The sequence below is a fragment of the Narcine bancroftii genome, chromosome 2 (assembly GCF_036971445.1).
Source record: "Narcine bancroftii isolate sNarBan1 chromosome 2, sNarBan1.hap1, whole genome shotgun sequence".
Lineage (NCBI taxonomy): Eukaryota > Metazoa > Chordata > Chondrichthyes > Torpediniformes > Narcinidae > Narcine > Narcine bancroftii.
The window spans coordinates 310,761,325-310,780,644 of NC_091470.1; the positions used below are offsets into that span (position 1 = coordinate 310,761,325).

At 42.8% G+C, this 19,320-nt stretch overlaps 1 protein-coding gene across 3 annotated transcripts in view; it reads left to right on the forward strand.

Annotated features, from left to right (window-relative positions):
• Positions 1–7,821: 7,821 nt before the first annotated feature.
• Positions 7,822–19,320, forward strand: part of kcnq3 (potassium voltage-gated channel, KQT-like subfamily, member 3) — a 192,944-nt gene continuing 181,445 nt past the window's right edge. For all 3 annotated transcript variants that reach the window (XM_069921648.1, XM_069921646.1, XM_069921649.1), the window contains exon 1: positions 7,822–7,957. In XM_069921648.1, coding sequence (XP_069777749.1) covers positions 7,926–7,957 — 32 coding nt within the window. In that variant the 5' untranslated portion in view covers positions 7,822–7,925. The remainder of the gene's footprint in view (positions 7,958–19,320) is intronic.

Consider the following 19,320-nt stretch of genomic DNA (forward strand, 5'->3'; position numbering starts at 1 on the left):
AATGTCAAGGATGTTGCCAGTTGTATGAAAGATTGAATAGGTTGGAAATTTATTCCCTGTTAAGACTGAGAATGAGGAGCGATTCGACAGAAAGTTGGGATAAACGGGTCATTTTCTGGATGGCAAAATGTGACGAGCGGGTCCCGCAGTTGTTTATCATTTATGTAAATGATTTGGGTGAGGGGATTAATAACTACATTTGCAAATTACACTAAACTGGGTGATCGTGTGAAGTGCGAGGAGGATGTCAGGAAATTGCAGGGGGACTTGGACAGTTTAGGGGAGTGGGCAGAGAAATGGCAGATGAAGTTTAATGTGAGTAAATGTGAGGATGTCCATTTTGGAGGCAGAAACAAGAGAGCAGAGTATTATTTAAATGGAGTTAAGCTGGGGAATGGGGTAATGCAAAGGGATCTGGGTGTACTTGTTCACCAATCATTGAAAACTAGAGTGCAGGTTCAGCACAGTATGTTGGTTTTCATAAAGAGGGGATTGGAGTATAGGAGTAGAGAAGCCCTCCTGCAGTTTTACAAGGCCCTGGTGAGTCCTCTCCTGGAGTATTGCATCCAGTTCTGGTCCCCCATACTTAAGAAAGGACATACTTGCTATAGAGGGAGTGCAGCACAGGTTTACAAGGTTAGTTCCCGCGATGGCAGGATTGTCATACATGGATAGGTTAAAAGACTTGGATTAAGTGCGATGGAGTTTAGAAGGATGAGAGGAGAGATGATTGAGGTATTTAGGATTATCAAAGGGCTTGACAGGGTGAAATCAGAGCACACGTCCCCAATGATGGGAGAGGCTAGGACTAAAGGGCATCGTTTAAGAATACAGGGAAGGCCATTTAAGACAGAAATGAGAAGAATTTTTTTTACCCGGAGAGTTGTGGATCTGTGGAATTCATTGCCACAGAGGATAGTGGGGGCGTATTCGCTGGATAGATTTAAGAGAGAGTTGGATAAAGCTCTTGTGGTCAGGTGAGTTAAGGGCTATGGGGGTAAGGCTGGGAGTGGTTATTGAAAGAGAAAGATCAGCTATGATCTGATAAATGGCGGTGCTGGCTCAAGGGGCCAATTGGCCTACTCCCGCACCTATTGTCTATTGAAAAGTTATGAGGGGGACAGATAGAGTGTGGAACAAGCTGGTGGTGGAATGTTCGATGCAGGTTTAATTTCCATAATTAAGAGGTCTGGATAGGTACAAACACTGTAGAAGGGAAGGTCCTGGGACCAGGCAGAAAAATAGTTTGGTATGGACTAGATGAGCCAAAGACCCTGTTTCTGTGCCTTAGTGTTCCATATGAAATAAGTTGAATAATACTGCAAGGTGATGGGACCGTCACATTTTTCTTGACTAATTTGATTTGACTTGATTTAATTTATTGTGTTTCAATGCTCTATGAGATGGATCTGACATTGATATCAATATCAAGATGACATCTAACATCCAAGCTAATGACTTGTTTATGAAACACAATGTGAAGCTTGCAAGGACTGGGAAGATCCTGAGTTCAATCACAGGTCATGTGCTGATTTCAACTGCAGAGTTTGAGGGCGTCAGTTTAGCACATGAAAAATGTTCAATGTTTATGGCAAAAAAAATGTGGAAAAATATGAAGCATGTCATCAATCACAGGTTCTGGAAAAACAGCAGCCAAAAAAACTAGAGAATTGATCTTGCATTGTATTTCTTGTCCAAATTTATAGAATTATCAAGCTTAGCACATTGGAGCAATTTCATTGGCTTTGGTTAATTACATTTTACTCTCAATGTAAGCATTTTTCATTGCACACTGACATGACAAATCCCGTATGACACTCATGTCCACTAAAGCCAATGAGCAGTTCTTTCTCCACTGGCATCCCAGTGAATTGGCCAGGATAGGAAGGCAATTGTGCTGTTTCTACTGGGCCACCTTTAACTGGGACACTGACTTCTTTTGCACTGAACACAACTCATCCCAGGAATCGGAGAGTCTACCTTCGAATGGAATGGATGGAAGTTGTCCTTTTTCCAATGGTTTGATCAGCACGGTGGCGTCTGCTGATGCCGGGGATATGAGTGGGGGTAGAAGCTGTCAGTCCCCGGCGTGATTTGAAGTCATTGGACACTGGCAATTCCTGGGACAAGGAACCAGTGGAAAAGAGGCTAATGAGTTCACCTTCAGAAACATCTCAGTTCACGTCAGCTTCAGTTCAATTTCAGGTTCAAAACCACATATACCATTGAAACTATTTCCAGCCACGATGACTCAGAATATTAAGATTGCTCATTGTCTGGTTGGAAGCGAATGACATTGATTTTATTTGTATCATTTAAATGTCCTCTTCTCACTGGATTTTTGTAGACAATACTCTGCTTTTATTCAGAGAGGTTCCTATAGGATTTTGTAATAAATTATGTTTCTTCTGCTCTTAAAAAAATTGTTTTGTAAGTAAATTGATTCTATACTGTAGAATAGGCTGCTTGCTGTGAGGTTTATGCTCTTTCACAACCTCACTATATTATTAATCAACCTTGTTTTGAAAATGGTCAATTAGAAATACCAAAAATATTCCACAGAATTACTGTCATAGCCCACAAAGAACCTTCCTTCACTGATTGTGAATATAACTTCACAAGTGTGAGGTGATAATGTATTTTGATTATTGGTCCACTTAAAGATTTATGCCCAAAGTGCTCAAACAAATATCTCTTGTAACCTTTATATTTTGTGGTGGGGCGGATGAGGTAATGCCTTCTAGGTAACTGGGTAAGTAAATACGCAGATGATATGAAAATATGGGGAGTGGTGGATAGCGAGGAAGGTTTTTAAGGGTTTACAAAGGGATTTGGTTTGTCTGGAAAATTGGACTGAAAGATGGCAGATGGAATTTAATGTTGAAAAGTGTGAGGTGCTTCATTTCGGAAAAAATAAAAAAAATTGGACATGTGTAGTAAAGGGGAAGACATTGGGGAATGCACAAGAACAAAAAGATCTTGGAGTTATGGTGCAGTGTTCCTTGAAGGTGGATTCCCATGTTGACAGGGTTGTTAAGAAGGCATTTGGTATGTTAGCCTTCATAAATCATAGCATAGAGTATAGGAGCTGAGAAGTGATGCTGCGACCATTTAAGGCATTGGTGAGGCCAGGTTTGGAGTATTGTGTTCAGTTCTTGTCTCCAAATTATAGGAAATAAATAGATAAGGTGGAGAGGGTGCAGAAAAGATTTACAAGGATGTTGTCTGGCTTAAAATATTTAGAGTACAGAGAAAGATTGAAGAGGTTAGGACTTTATTCATTGGAACATAGATGGTTGAGAGGGAATTTGATAGAGGTGTTTAAAAATTATGAAGGGAATTGATAGACTAGATGCAAGTAGACTCTTCCCCCTGAGAACAGGGGAGGTTGAAACAAGAGGACAAAAGTTGAGAGTAAGGGGGGAACATTTTAGGAGAAACATTGGAGGATGCTTCTTCATTCAGAGAGTGGTGGCTGAATGAAATAATCTTCCAGAGGAAATAGATGAGGCAGAGTCAATTTTTTCATTTAAGAGGAGGCTGGATATATACATGGATAGGAGGTGGTTGGAGGGTTATGGGTGGAGAATAGGCAGGGGGGGATCTAGTGGAGTTTTTGGAGTGAACCGGCGTGGACTTGTAGGGCCAAGATGGCCTGTTTCCATGCCATAAACTGTTATATGGTTATATATGTTATATCTTTCTTAAATGATGCATGACTCACGTTTGCTCCAACATTGCCTTTTATCTTCCTTAATAATGGTGCGACACTGGAACTCTCATTGTTTCATGCATCCAATCTACAGAACAGGAAGAACCCAGTCGGATGCAGGATAATGTTTTGGCCCAGAAGCAATCCACAAACTAACCTCAGGGCCGATTGTATCAATGCAATGTTCTTCCATTTTTCCACATTAGCTTTGCATAGATTTGCTGAGCATTAAATACTTAGGGGCAGATCCTTGTCTACATGGCTTTGGATGTTCCAAACTCATTTCATATTTTTGGGGAGATTACACTCCATAGCTTTGGGAAAATTACATTTTCACCTCAGAAGGTTGTGCTCCATGCATATCCAGATCAAAAATAACATTTTAAATAAACATTTTTCTGTGCATTTTGGCACTGGGTGCCTTCAAATCAGTGATTCAATTTGTGCTGATTAGATTTTTGCCAAGATCATTGTATTTGATGGATTACAGATTAATTTTTACTTCAACCATTCACTGAACTCTGAACAATAGGGTAATATTTTCCCATTTTTTAAAGTATTATCATTATATTGTACTTGATGAAATACAATGGCCCATTTATTTCTTGTACTTCTAGATGCAAGGATATGCCTGTCACTATCCCAGCATCATGGCCTTTATGTGGAACATGCTAAAAGAGTATTATCCATCAAGAAGATGCACTCTTTTTAAGTAGGAATATGTGACCATGAAATTATTGCCTTTGTGTAATTAAAAAAAATGAATTGCAAAGAATGAATTATAAGTGATTTCCAATCTATAAAATGTTTCAGCTGTTTTCATCAACAATAGCTAAAACCTACTTAGTGTGAATATATTGACGTTATTTATTGATTTTCATTTTAATGATTTTTTTCAAACATTAATTAACATTGCACAATGTTAGGCTGTTTAAAATTATATTTTCATTGTTTAAGTTAGTTTTTTTTAAACAAATTATTATGGAGGATAATGATTTGCTCAATTTTGTCCTGAGACTTTTTGAGTTAAGGCTCCAAAAGTATGACTCTTCTGAAGAATTATCTTTTATTTCCATGATTGACTCCTTCTGTTTGTATAAATGCACTATCAGGTCAATTGCAGTCAATAACATGTAGTGTACCTATGGATTTCTGGAGACCGCAATCAACTGGACTTGTTTAGCCTCCTCCCTCCCACTTTTCTCTGATTTTCACTTCTACTCATTTTCTCCTTCTCCTGAAGGAGCTGTTCTGATAGCAACAATGAAGGGGGCAACATGACTGGTGGTTTTGGAGCAGGTAAAGGATTAATCAAGTTTCAGTGCTAGTAAAATGGTAGAACATTGCCACATGTTACAGGCCCTTCAGCCCACAATGTTGTGTTGACCTATACAAACAGAAAAGTTGGGCACAATCGTGAATGTGCAACATGGATAATTCAAACGATAAGGTATTGACATGACCAGTAATTCTGAGGAATATTTTGAATATCCTAGATGACTTGGCTAACTAAACCTTATACTCTTTATACCTCCAACTTCTGGCATTTTTAAAACCTGTGGTAACTTTGTTTTAAAATATAGATTGTTGTGAAGGAGACGAGTAATCAGAAATCCTGAGTTGTGACCTAGCCTTACCTATTTTGTGGCAAAGTAGGGTGGCACAGAATGTAGAGCTGCAGCCTTGAAACTCCAGCGACCTGGGTTCGATTCTGACCTCTGGCATTGTCTGTGTGGAATTTGCATTTCTCCCTGTGACTGCATGGATTTCTTCCAGGAACTTCTGTTTCTACCTCTATATTGAAGAGTGCTGAATGGTAGGTTCATTTAACCACTGGAAATTGTGTGTAGATAATTGTTAGATTTTGGGGTTAATGAGAATGCCATAGGGTATCAGTGTCGGATTATTGTAAATGAGCCTTGATGGTCAGCACAGACTTTGTAGACTGAAGGGCCAGTTTCCATGTGGTATGACTGTGACTCTATTAAACTAGAAGATTCATTCAGTTAGTGCTAACCACGATTTTTATTGCCAAGGTGCATTGGTAGGTGCCTTAAAGACAGATGTGCATGCACTGTAAAATTCATGGTATGTTGCCAGAAATCAGATACTTGTTGTCAAGGAGCATGGAACAGTTGAAGATTAACTTGGCACAGAGATTTATGCAGAACCTTGCACTCGTCTTTTCTTGTCAGTCTGACAACTGACCCTCGTTTTGGCTAAAGATCCAAGCCTCTTAAGACTGCCCCCTGCCCCAAACCCATTAACAGCCTCCTATGTAGCAAGTCCCGCAGTCTTCCACCAGGGACATTAGCATCCAGATGCAGGACAACCAGTGTGAACAAATCATTGAAAGAAGGAAAGCAGTAGGAGAAGGTGGGGGTGGGGGGGGGAGGTAACGTGGATACAATTATGAGCAATACAACATGATCTCATCAAAAAACTGGGTTGAAATGTTTATTTTATGGCAGCTTGTTGAGGCCAGGCTGATATTGTAATGGAGGGAATGAAAAGTTTGGAATTGTTGGTAAAGATGCACATGATGTTCTGGAAACTGGTATTTTTCAGGTAGTTCTTCACAGGAAATGTGGAATAGGGAGAGATGGCCAGGGTGCCTGTCCCCCCATTTACTTCTTTACCAGCTTTTCAACTGATCACCATGTAGCTAGGGGCAAAGAGCAGTATGCAGCAGATCACCATGAATCTTGATGTCAGTACCACAGGGTGTAAGTGGGTTGCTCTGTTTTACTCCTTGTTGCATTAAGATGGGAGTGCTCTTATCCCACTGGACTGGTGCAGGAAAGGGAAAGGTTATTTCAATGGCATAACGATCTGGTGAACATGGAGGTCTGGTAGGCTTCATGCCAGAATTGTGATCCATGGTTAGCCTTGGCCATTCACTGGTTACCCTTTGGTTTGTCAAAATACAGAGACATGGACTGCTATGGAATTGATCAATGCATTAAGGCAGCTGCCAGATCCATCACCTTTGGCTGTACATGGAGTGGAATCACATGCAGTTCCTGTACATGCCACTGTTAGCAAAATGACCACACCATGGGGTGCAGTCAATGGCACAAAATGTGAAGCCTGCAATCCCTGAAGTTTCTTGAGCACATACTGCCTGTTGCTCTTTGAATGGAGTATCTCCTGGACAGCAGACAGGAAACTGTTAGATCTCTCCTGCTGTGACTGGATGGAACTGGACATGTACAAGTTCATTACAGTATATACTTTTGTTTACTGCTGCAGACCTCAGCATCTACAAATTTTCTTGGTTATCTACAAGTTCACTCCCTTGGTTACCTTGACAGTGACAGGTAGGATAATTTGCGAGTCATGAAGAAATACAAAACCAAAACCAGTCTATTAGGCTATTGAGTCTGCTTCTCCAGCTGGCCACTTTAAGTAGTGGTGGTGGAGAGTTTCTCAGGAACTTTTAGTATGTGTTCAGTCATGTCCGGCTTTCACCAGTGTGACTTCCTCTGCAATCAATTATCTCACAGGCATGTGCATCAGTTGTCATTTTGGTGCCAAGTAGCATCTTCAGATCATATAATCCCATTTTCATGCAGATATGATCCCCAAGTGAAAGACTAGCCTGCCGACACATTCTGTATAGGGAGGTATCTGGAGTCGTGACAAATGTTGGAAAGAGCCATGCCAAACATCATTACAAAGGACACCATCTGCTTAACATTTCCAAGGAAAAGTGCACATAATTACAGAAAAAAATTATAAAATACACTTAAATATTCAGTGATTCTGTATCATAAAATATAAATTGATTTATCTAGTCCCTGCATGCAAATTGGCCTACTGTGTTACAGAGTTCTGTGTTGTGTATTGGCCTATGTGTTGTGTGGTTTTGTGTTGAAAAGTGACAGTTTGCTTTAGAGATCCAAGGTGAAGGTGGACTGCTGAGAGAATGGGAGACAGACTGAGCATGTGCAGAAAATGATCTAAAAATTAAACCACCACTGGGGATGTTGTGGAGTGGAAGAAGGCCCAGAGCATGAGTCATGGTCTGGAAGACAGTTTAGAATGTTGGGCATTTTAAAAGGGATGAACATTCCGAAGGCAGCCAGAAGAATCTGGACCAAGCCAGTTGTACCTCTCTCTGCAAGCAACATAAGAAGACAACATCGAATTTTGTGCTCTCTCTCTCAAAGATCTTTTGGCTTCAGTTTACCAAACAAACTGAATTTTGTTTATGATCTTTGCTTCAGTTGAGATCGAAGTTTTGTGAGTCTTGTATGTTTTGTGTCTAAGTTTTTCTGTGAGCTGGTTGGAAATATAACTTAGACTTTAATTACATATGTTATATTTAGGCTGGGGAATTTGTTAGTTTACGCTGTTATAGAAATTTGCATAGTAACCAGTGGACATTGTTATAAAAGCGGGGTGGGGGGGGGGGTGTGATAGTACGGATTCTATCACCAATGTGTATATGTATATATTGTAGCATAGGATGGTTGTGATTTGCTGAGAGTGTAGCCACGCCTACTGGCAGGTCTTAAAGGGTTGCTCCGAACCAGACCCAGATCATTGTGGAATGGTCGACCTACATGTGATACACTCCAGTCTTCTAGATAATAAAAGCCTTGGTTTGGATCAACAAGCCTTTGATTCTTTCGACATGCACTACAATTTTATTAACTTGAAAGTTTTCAAGGGATGGAGCGTATGCTGCAACCGGAACGCCTCAACATCGACCCGCAATCGGCTACAGCTCCGAATGACTTTAAGCACTAGATGAGGTGTTTCGAAGGTTACCTACAACTCTCTGACCCTGCCGTGGTGGAGGATGCCCATCGACTACTAGTATTAATGTCTATGGTGTCCCCAAGAGTCTATGAGAGCATCCACAATGCAGCCACTTATGCCGCAGCCATGAAGGTGCTGAAAGGACTCTACGAGCGGTAAACAGGGTCTACGCCCAGTGCAAACTAGTGACCAGGAGGCAACTGCCTGGTGAGTCCTGTAAAGCTTATCTCCAAGCACTAAGGTACACTGGTCTGTACCTGCACAGAGAGAACTGCTGCTGAGACCACTGACGATCTCATTTGGGATGCTTATGTGGCCAGAATCCAGTCGAATGAGCTGAGGCAGCTCCACCGCCCCACCGCCGACTGCAAGCAGTGACCCCCAGCATTTACCGTTGGCAGGCTGACGCCCTCAGCAGGCTGCAGATAGCAGCCCCAGCTACTCAATGCTGACAGCTCCAGCCTGACTGCTTCTGTGATGTCACCATGCACATGTAGTGTACTTCAGGCCCAACGCTGCGTGACATCATCACGCAAGACTTCACTGTTTCCAGCACGGGTCGCTGCATCAATGACCCTGGACCAGGACTGCCCCCATCCCCTCACAAAAGCAATGGAACTGATTAAAGTGCATGGACACCATACTAATTGCTTATTTGACTCTGGGTCCACCGTTGTGGACTGGTTATTCTCCCCACTGACCAGAAGATTTAATTGGCGACCAGATCACACTCGAATGGGGTAAAGGGGTATTGTGTAGTGACCCTGAAAGTCCAGGGCATCACATTTACCGATTTTAAACTGTTAAACCTCCCCCAACTGTACACTCCCATATTGCAGGGTCTGGATTTTCAGTGCCAGTTCCGAACTGTTTCCCTGCACTATGGGCGGCCCCATGCCCCACTCTCTGTCTGCAACCACTCCATCCCAGAGGCCTCCTGCCAGTGAAAGCCCACACCACCAGCCCCCGTGCCTTGGTGCTCCACTTGTAGCCTCTCCACCGTGCGGGTCGCTCCTCCAGCACTCTTCTCAAACCTCAACCACTGGCTGGAAACCAGTGGCCACCAAAAGCCAGCAGTATAGTTATGAAGACAGGAAATTCATCACAAGCAAGGTGCGCAGACTGCAGGATGAGGGCATTATCGAACCCGGGTGGTGGTTGTTAAAAACAGGGAGAAGCCGCGGATGGTGGTTGACTACAGCCAGATAGTCAACCATTTCACGCTTCTTTATGCGTACCCCCTCTCACGGATGTGGTGAATCAGGTCGCCCAGTTCTCTGTGTTCTCCACCATTGACTTATGTTGGCCTATCTGCAGCTCCCAATCCACCAAGAAGACCAAATTTTCACGGCCTTCAAAGTGAACGGGCAGCTGTATCAGTTCCTCAGGGTACCCTTTGGGGTCACAAATGGTGTTGTGGTTTTCCAGAGGGAAATGGACCAGATGGTAGACCAGAATTGGCTAACAGCTACTTTCGCGTATCTGGACAATGTCACCATCTGTGGCCATGACACGCAGGATCATGATGCCCACCTCGAGAAATTTTTTCAGACTGCGATTCAGCTGAATTTAACCTACAATTTCGACAAGTTTGTCTTCCAGACCACTCGGCTCACAATTCTAGGTTGCGTGGTGGAGAACGGGGTGGTAATGCCAGACCCTGACCGCATGCGTCCCCTCATGGACTTGCCACACCCCCACACCCAAAAGACACTCAGATGCTGCCTGGGTTTCTTTTCGTATTACGCCTAATGGGTTCCACACTATGCCGACAAGGCACGGCCAGTTATCAAGACCACCTCCTACCCCGTCAACAGAAGCCAGAGCAGCCTACGACTGCATCAAATCAGACATCGCCGCTGCAACGTTGCATGCCATCGATGAGGCCGTTCCGTTCCAAGAAAAGAGTGATGCATCTGATTTTGCACTGGCGGCCACTTTGAACCAGGCCGGCCGGCTGGTAGCCTTCTTTTCCAGGACCCTCCAGGCCCTGAAAGCTGATACTCCTCTGTCAAGAAGGAGGCCCAGGCCATAGTCGAAGCAGTACATCGTTGGAGGCACTACCTCACTGGCAGGTGCTTTACACTGCTGACCGACCAACGCGTGGTCTCGTTCATGTTTAGCAGCACCCAGCGAGGTAAGATCTAGAACGACAAGATCGCTAGGTGGAGAATCAAACTCTCCACCTTCAATTACAACATACTGTACCGGCCTGGTAAGCTCAATGACCCGCCAGGCATGCTTTCCAGGGGGACTTGCGCCAACTGACCCGAGCCTGCCTGTTGTGCGCTGAGTGCAAGCCTCACTTCTTCCGTCCGGAGAACACCCACGTCATCAAAGCCACCCGGCCATTTGAATGTCTAAGCGTGGACTTCAAGGGGCTCCTACTGTCAACCAACCGTTACACCTGCATTCTTACGGTGATCGACGATTATTCTCACTTCCCATTCGCTGTGCCCTGCTCGGACATGACTGCCTCCTCAGTCATAGAGGCCTTGCATAGCATCTTCGCCATCTTCAGGTACCCCAGTTACATCCACAGTGACCGGAGATCCTAGTTTATGAGCGCTGAGCTAAGGCAGAACCTCCTGGAGCGTGGTATTGCTTTGAGCAGGACCACCAGCTATAACCCATGTGGTAATGGTCAGGTCGAAAGAGAGAATGCCACCATCTGGAAAGCGGTTAAGCTTTCCCTCTGGTCCAAAGGTCTCCCCACCGCTCGCTGGCAGGTCATGCTCACTAGCGCCCTACACTCCATCCGCTCCCTCCTATGCACCGTGACCAATGCCACTTCCCATGAAAGGATGTTCTCTTTCCAGAGGAAATCCGAATCGGGAACAACCACGCCAGCATGGCTCACGGTTCCCGGACCTGTCCTCCTGTGGCGCCACGTCTGGTACTCAAAGAATGACCCTTTGGTTGACTGAGTGATGCTGCTCCATGAGAACCCACATTATGCATACATTGAGTACCCAGACGGGCGGGAGGACACCGTCTTGGTAAGGGACCTAGCCCAGGCCAGATCAGACCCGCCATTGCTCCCAACCCAACCTCCTCCAAATCCTTCTCTCCTAGGTCATGTGTTTGAACAGAGGGATCAAACTCAGGCCAGCCTGTCGACAACACCATTGGGGAATTGAGCGAGGTGGTGGCCACACCCAATGAACCCGCCAGTGACATGACTCCAGCGACCCCAATCCCAGCACCACGGCGATCATGCTAGATGATCAGGCCCCCCAACCATTACAGCCCTTAACCTCCCACCAGCCTTCCCCCCCTATTTTTTTTTATATAGCCCTCTATTCACCCCGGTATCAGTTCTCAAAGAAGGGGTGATTGTGATAGTATGGATTCTATCACCAATGTGCATATGTATATATTGTAGTATAGGATGGTTGTGATTGGCTGAGAATGTAGCCATGCCTATTGGCAGGTCTTAAAGGGTTGCTCCTAGCCAGACCCAGATCATTCTGGACTGGTTGACTTACATGTGATAAGCTCCAGTCTTTTGTTAATAAAAGCCTTGGTTCGGTTCAACAAGCCTTTGATTCTTTCAACGTGCTCTACAGGGGGTTTTTGAATTAAAGTTTGAAGGTGAATTTTTGTTAATAAAGTAATTGTTCATCTTTACCCCTGTGTGATGTGCCTTCTTTGTGGTTGCTGGTTTGATCTTGTAACAAATCAATTTGTAGAATAGTCTTGATTAGCAATGCAATGGTACTGGCAAGTGATTGCAGCATGCTGCCATCCAGAATGACTTGGGAGTGCTTGTGTATGAATCGCAAAAGGTTAGTTTGCAAGTGCAGCAGGCTACCAAAAAGACAAATGGAATGTTAGCCTTCATTGTTAGAGGGATTGAATTTAGGATCAGGGAGCTCATGCTGCAACTGTACGAGGTACTGGTGAGGCTGCACCTGGAGAACCGTGTATGATTCTGGTCTTTGAGGAGAGATTGAGTTGTCTACTTGCTGGGAATTTAGATGAGAGGGGATCTTATAAAAACATATAAAATTATGAAAGAGAATGACGAAGGTAGGTAAGTTGTTTTCATTGGTGAGCAGACTAGATCTAGGGGCCATAGCCTCAAGATTCAGGGTAATAGATTTGAGACAGAGATGAGGAGGAACTGCTTTTCCCAGAGGGTGATGGGTGGATGTGTGGAATTCACTGCCTATTGAAGCAGTGGAGGCCATTGCTTTGGGTGAATAAACTTTGGCAAAAGTAATTGAAGAAAAATTCAATACAAATACTAATGACAATATAGGTTAGAACATAATTACAAAATGGTATATTTAAATTCAAATTACATCGTTTTAGTGATCAGTTTCTGCTGAGACCTACCTTTGGCAGAGTAGCTATTTCAATGATCTCATTCTATATAATGTCAATGGGTTTATTAAATATTATACTGTACATACTATGGTGTGATATACAAGGGGAAATATTCTTCATCCAACTTGTTAACTACCAGCATTGATTACTTTCACATTGGTTCATGAAGATTCATTTTCATGTCACCATGGCAACCAATAAATTATTTTTTAAAAATATATTAGACCTAAGCCCTGAGTGTTTTATCATAAATAAAGTGGGTGATTTATCAAGAGGAAATTTCCTGATACACAACACATCTGGGAACCAACTTCACTGAACCACATTCCCAAATTAGAAGTGACCTTCTCTGACATTACAGAGAGGCTGAAGTTTACAACATACTGCGATGATTGATATGAGAATAATGAAAGATATTTCCTGATGAAATAGACAAGTGGAGAAGAACTGAGAGCATGACTGTCACCAGCGATAGTAAATTATAACATAACGTCATCAGCAAGATTCCATTAAAAATATAATTTTTAATTTCAATGAGTTGATCTTAATTAATTGTATCAATGATGTTAAGGTTATTTAATATTAATCTCTATTTATACGACATTTATATATAGTATCTGTAATAATTCAAAGTTGATAACCTAATAGTTCATTGCTATATTTAGCCATAAACAATCACTTGTTAAAGCATTGAAAGAGATATTGGAAAGGGCAATTTAATCATGAAATACTTTAATTTCCCACTTCTGTTCATTTTCTCATTGACATAAAGTTATTTGTGCAAATACATTTTGGATAAAAGCAAGAAAAATATATTTTGCACTGAAAGTGGTGTCACAGGTAGATGAGTCTTAAAGCGAGCGTTTGGTATGTGGCTGAAGTTCCTTTTGTTGTGATGTAATAAATACAAAAAGTGTAATATAGCATATATATATCAACTTTTGCCTGCCATAAAAGTAAGCAAACAGTTGCCATGAGCATTGCCCAGACCCCCCAATAATAAGAGAAAGATCACTAAAAGAGAGTCCCATCAGAGACGCTGTTGATTTACCTTCAGTTGTCCCAATGCCTCTGCAGCCTCACAGATGCAATTCATTGACAACCTGTGTGCCAGATCCCAACCTCCAATACGACCAGGGAGCTTTCAGCACCCAAGGCCCTTTGAGAGCTCTTCTTGGCCTCGACACACTCTCAAATCCCAGTTCCAATACCTGGCTCCCATAAGCCAGTCTCCAGCAGCCTGCAGCCTCGGTGCGCCCTGTGTGGGCTCTTCAGCCACTGAGCCCCTTGCTGGTCTGCTGTCATGGTCACTGTCCTGTAGGGTCCTTCAGCCACTGAGAGCCTTGTTGGTTTGCTCCTTCCTGTATGGTGGTTTCCCAGGCATCTCGTTCTCAACAGGGAGTGTTCCCCCAATTTCTGATGCCCTGCGCTAGTCCACAGCTTCCTCAGAGTGTGCAACCCCCTTCGTAGTATGCTGCCCAGCACAGGCAATGCCATCTTGGGCATAAACCTCTGTGGTTACATGATTTTAAAAAAATGTTGGCTCCTCTAACAGGCTGTAGGACCTTCAGAGCAACACTGAGTGTCCGCTCCCTGCTCTCTCGGGTCTGCAACAGCCACAGAGCTGCCACTAAATGAGCTCTGGCAGTGCCGGCATTTTTATTTGTTTTACTGATGAGGCTAAATTGTGTGCAGTTTTGGTCATTTGTCTATAGGAATGATTTTAATAACATTGAAAGGGTGTAGAGAAGATTAGCAAGTATGTTGCTGGGATCTGAGGGACTAAGTTATAGAGAAAGTTTTTTTTTAACAAAAAGGTTAGGACTTTATTCCCAGGAGCATAGAAGAATGAGAGAAGATTTAATCGAGGTATATAAAATTGAGGGATATAAATAACACAAATGCAAGCACACTTTTTCCATTGAGGTTAGACGAGACAAGAACTAGAGGATGTGGGTTAAGGGTGAAAATGTTTAAAGGGAACATTAGGGGGGGATCGTCCACATGTAGAGAGTGGTGTAAGTGTTAAATGAGCTGCTAGATGAAGTGATGAATGTGGCCTCAATTTTGACATTGACGGGTATGGAGAGATGTGGTCTGCGTGCTGGTCATTGGCACTAGGCAGTGGTGGTTCAGTGCTGAATGGATGGGCTGAAAGGCCTGTTTTTTTTTCAGTAATGGTCAATTACTGTTTAATTTGTACCATAACTACATATTTTATAGCTTTGGAATTTAATACTTGCTGTACGTTGTTTAATACCACCATTCTTTGACGAGTTAACAATGCCCTTGCTAAAATTCTTTAAACCAAAGTGAGTGTATTTGACTGAATTAATGGCATGATTGCTTATGAACCATAAGCTTCTGAATTTGCAATGTCTTTGTTGAGGGAATGCTACACTCTACTTGCTGATGAGGCTCTCTTTGTGAGCCAGCTTCTCTCGGATACAATTTGGATATTGATTTGGATATGAATGCAGGAGGTACAGTATAACTACAGTATTTTACAGCATATATAAGACCCACTTTTTTCCCCCAAAAAATTGGTCCAAACAAAGCTCCTCGGTCGTATTTTGGAAAGCATGGTATTGCCACCTGGCCCTGGTATCAGGAAGGGAGGGATCCTCCACTGTCCACCCAGTATTGCTGCCTGGCCCCAGTATCAGAGAGGGAGGATTCCCCCGCTGTCTGCTTGGTTTGGTGCCTGGTCCTGATATCAGAGAGGGAGGGATCCCCTGCTCTCCACCCAGTATTGCCACCAAGGCCGGGTATCTTGGAAGGAGGGAAGGATCCCCCAGGGTAGCACTTGAAGGCCCTCCACCCCTGACCCTAACCCCCTACGCAACCAAGTGCTGCCAGTGCTACTATCCCGGACATAAAAGGAACACATACCTGTTTGTCTGCGTTTGCTTTCAATGAATCAATGCCAAATACAACATGGTGGTCACCAAGGCCATGTCTTGTGAGACCTGCTTACCCTTAAATACACTAAAACATGGATCTGCTTACCTGTAAATACAATTAAACGTGTACACTAAAAAAATTTAAATTCCTAAAAATTGTTGCTGAAATGGGGGCTTATATGCCAGTGGGTCTTTTATGCTGTCAAATACAGTAGTAATTTAGAAGTTTCACAAAAATATGCTAGTATTGTTGAGAGTGAGAAGAATAGTCATCGGGTTCAGAATGTTATTGATCAGTTGGTAAGATGGGTTCGGCAATGGCATGGAATCTAGATTCACGTAAGATGATGCACTTTGTAAGGACTAATAATGATTGGTTATGCACAATTAATGGCAAGACCCTAGTTGATATTGATAAACAGTGGAATCTTGATGCACAAGTCCATAGATCCTGAATGGTGGAGGCACAGGTGGATCAGGTGGTAAATAAAAGTACATGTTACCTTCTCTCCTTAGCTGGGACACTAATATAAGAGCAAGAAAATTATGGTGCAACTTTGAAGGACATTGGCTAAGCCACAATTCTGGTTGCCATACTGACTTCCATTCGGGACCCCAAACAGTCCTTCCATTTATGAATCTCCAGGATTCATCTACTGCATCCCATGCTCCCATTGTGATCTCCTCTACGTCGGAGAGACTGGACGTGGGCTGGGAAATCACTTCATTGAGCACCTTGGCTCTGTCTGCTGCAATAGTGGGGATCTCCCGATGTTTCCCCCCACCCCCACCTTTCAGTTCCCACCCTTACCAACATGCCTGTCCGTGGTCTCATGCACTGTCAAAGTGAGATCCCCACAAATTGGAGGAACAATGTCGCCTCGTATTCCGTCTGAGAACCCTCCAATTGGATGGCATTAACATTGACTTGCTGGTTTCCATTAGCTGCCCCATCCTCCACCCCATCTTTCCTTGTGTATCCTTTCCTTTCTCTCTCTCACCTCCCTCAATCAATTCTCACCGTTTCTCTCTTCTGTCCCCTTATGCTATCCAATTAATACCTTTTTTTCTGTTGGTCTGTATTCCTCCCCCTCCCATTCTTCCCTTTTCACCAATCTTTTAATACTGATGCCTGTCTGTTTTTCACTTATACCTTGAGGAACGTCGATAATTCATCTTTACTTGCTATGGCTGTATAGCACGGATAAAAGCTCTCATGACTGGAGGGAGAACAAATGTTTTTATTAGCTTATAACTATGGGTAGGGTTTCGCAGTGGCTTTTGGAAGGGTTCTGGGTTTAGGCAGGAAACCAGGGTTATAAGTGAGCAGATGGGGGCGGGGTCAGCACAACACCCGACCAGTGAACCCCAGTTCCCTGTGGGCTGCTACATGACCTGTTCACACTCCAGGGTGGAAAGAGCATGTGGAGGAGATTGACTAGATTGAAACACAAGGGTGACGACAGGATAGATGTGGGGGGGGGGGGGGGGGGAAGGGGTTGTGGCGGGGCATTGCACCTCTTGTGGTGAAATCTGGAATTGGAGGTTGTTATTTTAAAATAAGGTTTATCCTTTTAAGATAGTGATGAAACAAAGGCATCACATTGAGGTAGGAGTCTTTGTTACTTCACAAAAGGTCGTAAAAGCTGAATCTTGGAATGATTTGAGGCCATGGAAGATAGGAACTTGATAAGATAAGGCATGAAAAGTTTTGGGAATCATAGTGATGTGAATTTAAACTGAATAGATTTGTTGGTGTGAGTCATTACTGTTGTGTCTAATTTGTATTCCATATTTACATTGTTTGAGAGCCATTTAGCAGACACAGGAACAGACAGGGATTGCAGACCACATGCAGGCAGATAGTAGTAGTTATATTGGCATCATGGTTGGGCACACACATGATAGGCTGAATAGTCTATTCCTGCATTGTATTGTTCTCTGGTCTATTCAATGTATAATCTTACCTAGCCCATTCTTCCTCCAGCTTTGTAAGTAATAGCTTTAATCCCCTTGCCTCCACCAACATAATGACCCTGCAATCTTGGTCTGCTTTGTAATTGATCACAACCTTTCTACCTATCACTACATTTCAAGGATGAGGCATTTATCTCTTGTCTCAGTTTTGCACTGTCTCGTCAGATAATTACAAAGACAGAGGATAGGAGAGCAGTTACTCTTGTACCTTTGTTCAAGAAAAATAAATAAATTTAATCCAAGAAGTTATAGGCCGATAAGCCTCACATCAGATGGGCTCATGGATAAAAGAAAAATGGAGGGTATTTGCCTGTGAGGTTGGGAATGATTAGACTGGTGCGGAGTAGTTTTATACAGGCTGGCACAACATTAAGGGCTGAAGGACATGTACTGTGCTGTACTGATCTACGTTCAAGATAGATGACACAATAAGTTCTATTTTGGAGGTAGAAAATAAGTTTTGTATCATATTTGCTCATCAATCAGACAACTGACTTGCATTTAGGAGTAATGGCTGTGCAGTTGCCAGCAGTCTTCAGTCAGTATTCTCTCTGCTCATGCGAACAATCGACATTGATTTTGATTCACTGAGACTGCCCATATTTACGAACTAGGAGAATATTGAATTCCATAATTAATTCAGAAACCAATCAAAATTCTCTCTCCAAACCAAGAGCAGTTTCAGTACTTACAACTAACTACATTTTCATTTAAAATGCCATGGGTGGCCTTAGTAACAGCATTTGCTTTCAATCAGTGCATGCAGGAGTAAAAGACTTACTGAGTCAGTGGAAACATTTTTCAAACATTCTCCTTTCTCCCTATTGAAATTATCTGGTACAACTGGGGAAAAATATATTATGAGTACTCTTTATCCGAATACCCAAAATCTGAAATGATCCAAAATCCAAAATGTTTTTGGTCTGTGGACCCATAAGGTAATACTTAATAGCGTCCAGAAAAACCCAATCAGAGAACGGGACGTAGTGGAAGTAAGTTGTGCATTATTGAGTGTGGACTTTTCACTATATGTCTATTTCAGTTAATTTGTGCATGTGGAAACATGTCTGAGTGAACGAGTGCATTTTTGAAAATGGTTTTGAAAATCCTGAAAATCTAAAATCCGAAACACTTCTGACCCCATGCATTTCGGATAAGGGGTACTCAACTGTATTTAGCCCAGATATGGTGACATCTTAAAATTAAACATTACTTTTCTCCCATCATACCTCATGCCACTTACTTATCTTTTGAAGATACCCTTTTGATTAAAAATTACAAGTTTGCAGAATTGTTCTGGACATGTTTAAAAGCTCAATTGCTTCCTAAAATGAACATGCCAAGCAAGATTGTTAACAGGAAGGAAGAGGAATGTATACAAATTGCTGTAGAAACTATCTGTGCCTGGATATAGGAGAAGGCAAACACTCGCAATAGATTATTTATGCACTTCTAACAGTGCCCATCTTCATGGAACTATTGCATCAAGGCAATTCTAAACCTGCATGACCGATGTGATGCACCGATTGTGAAAATGCACAATGCACACTTGCATGGTTTCCTTAAAACCATGTTTGTCATTTCAGAGACACTCTGTGTTTGCATTATCACCCCAGAAGTTTCAACACT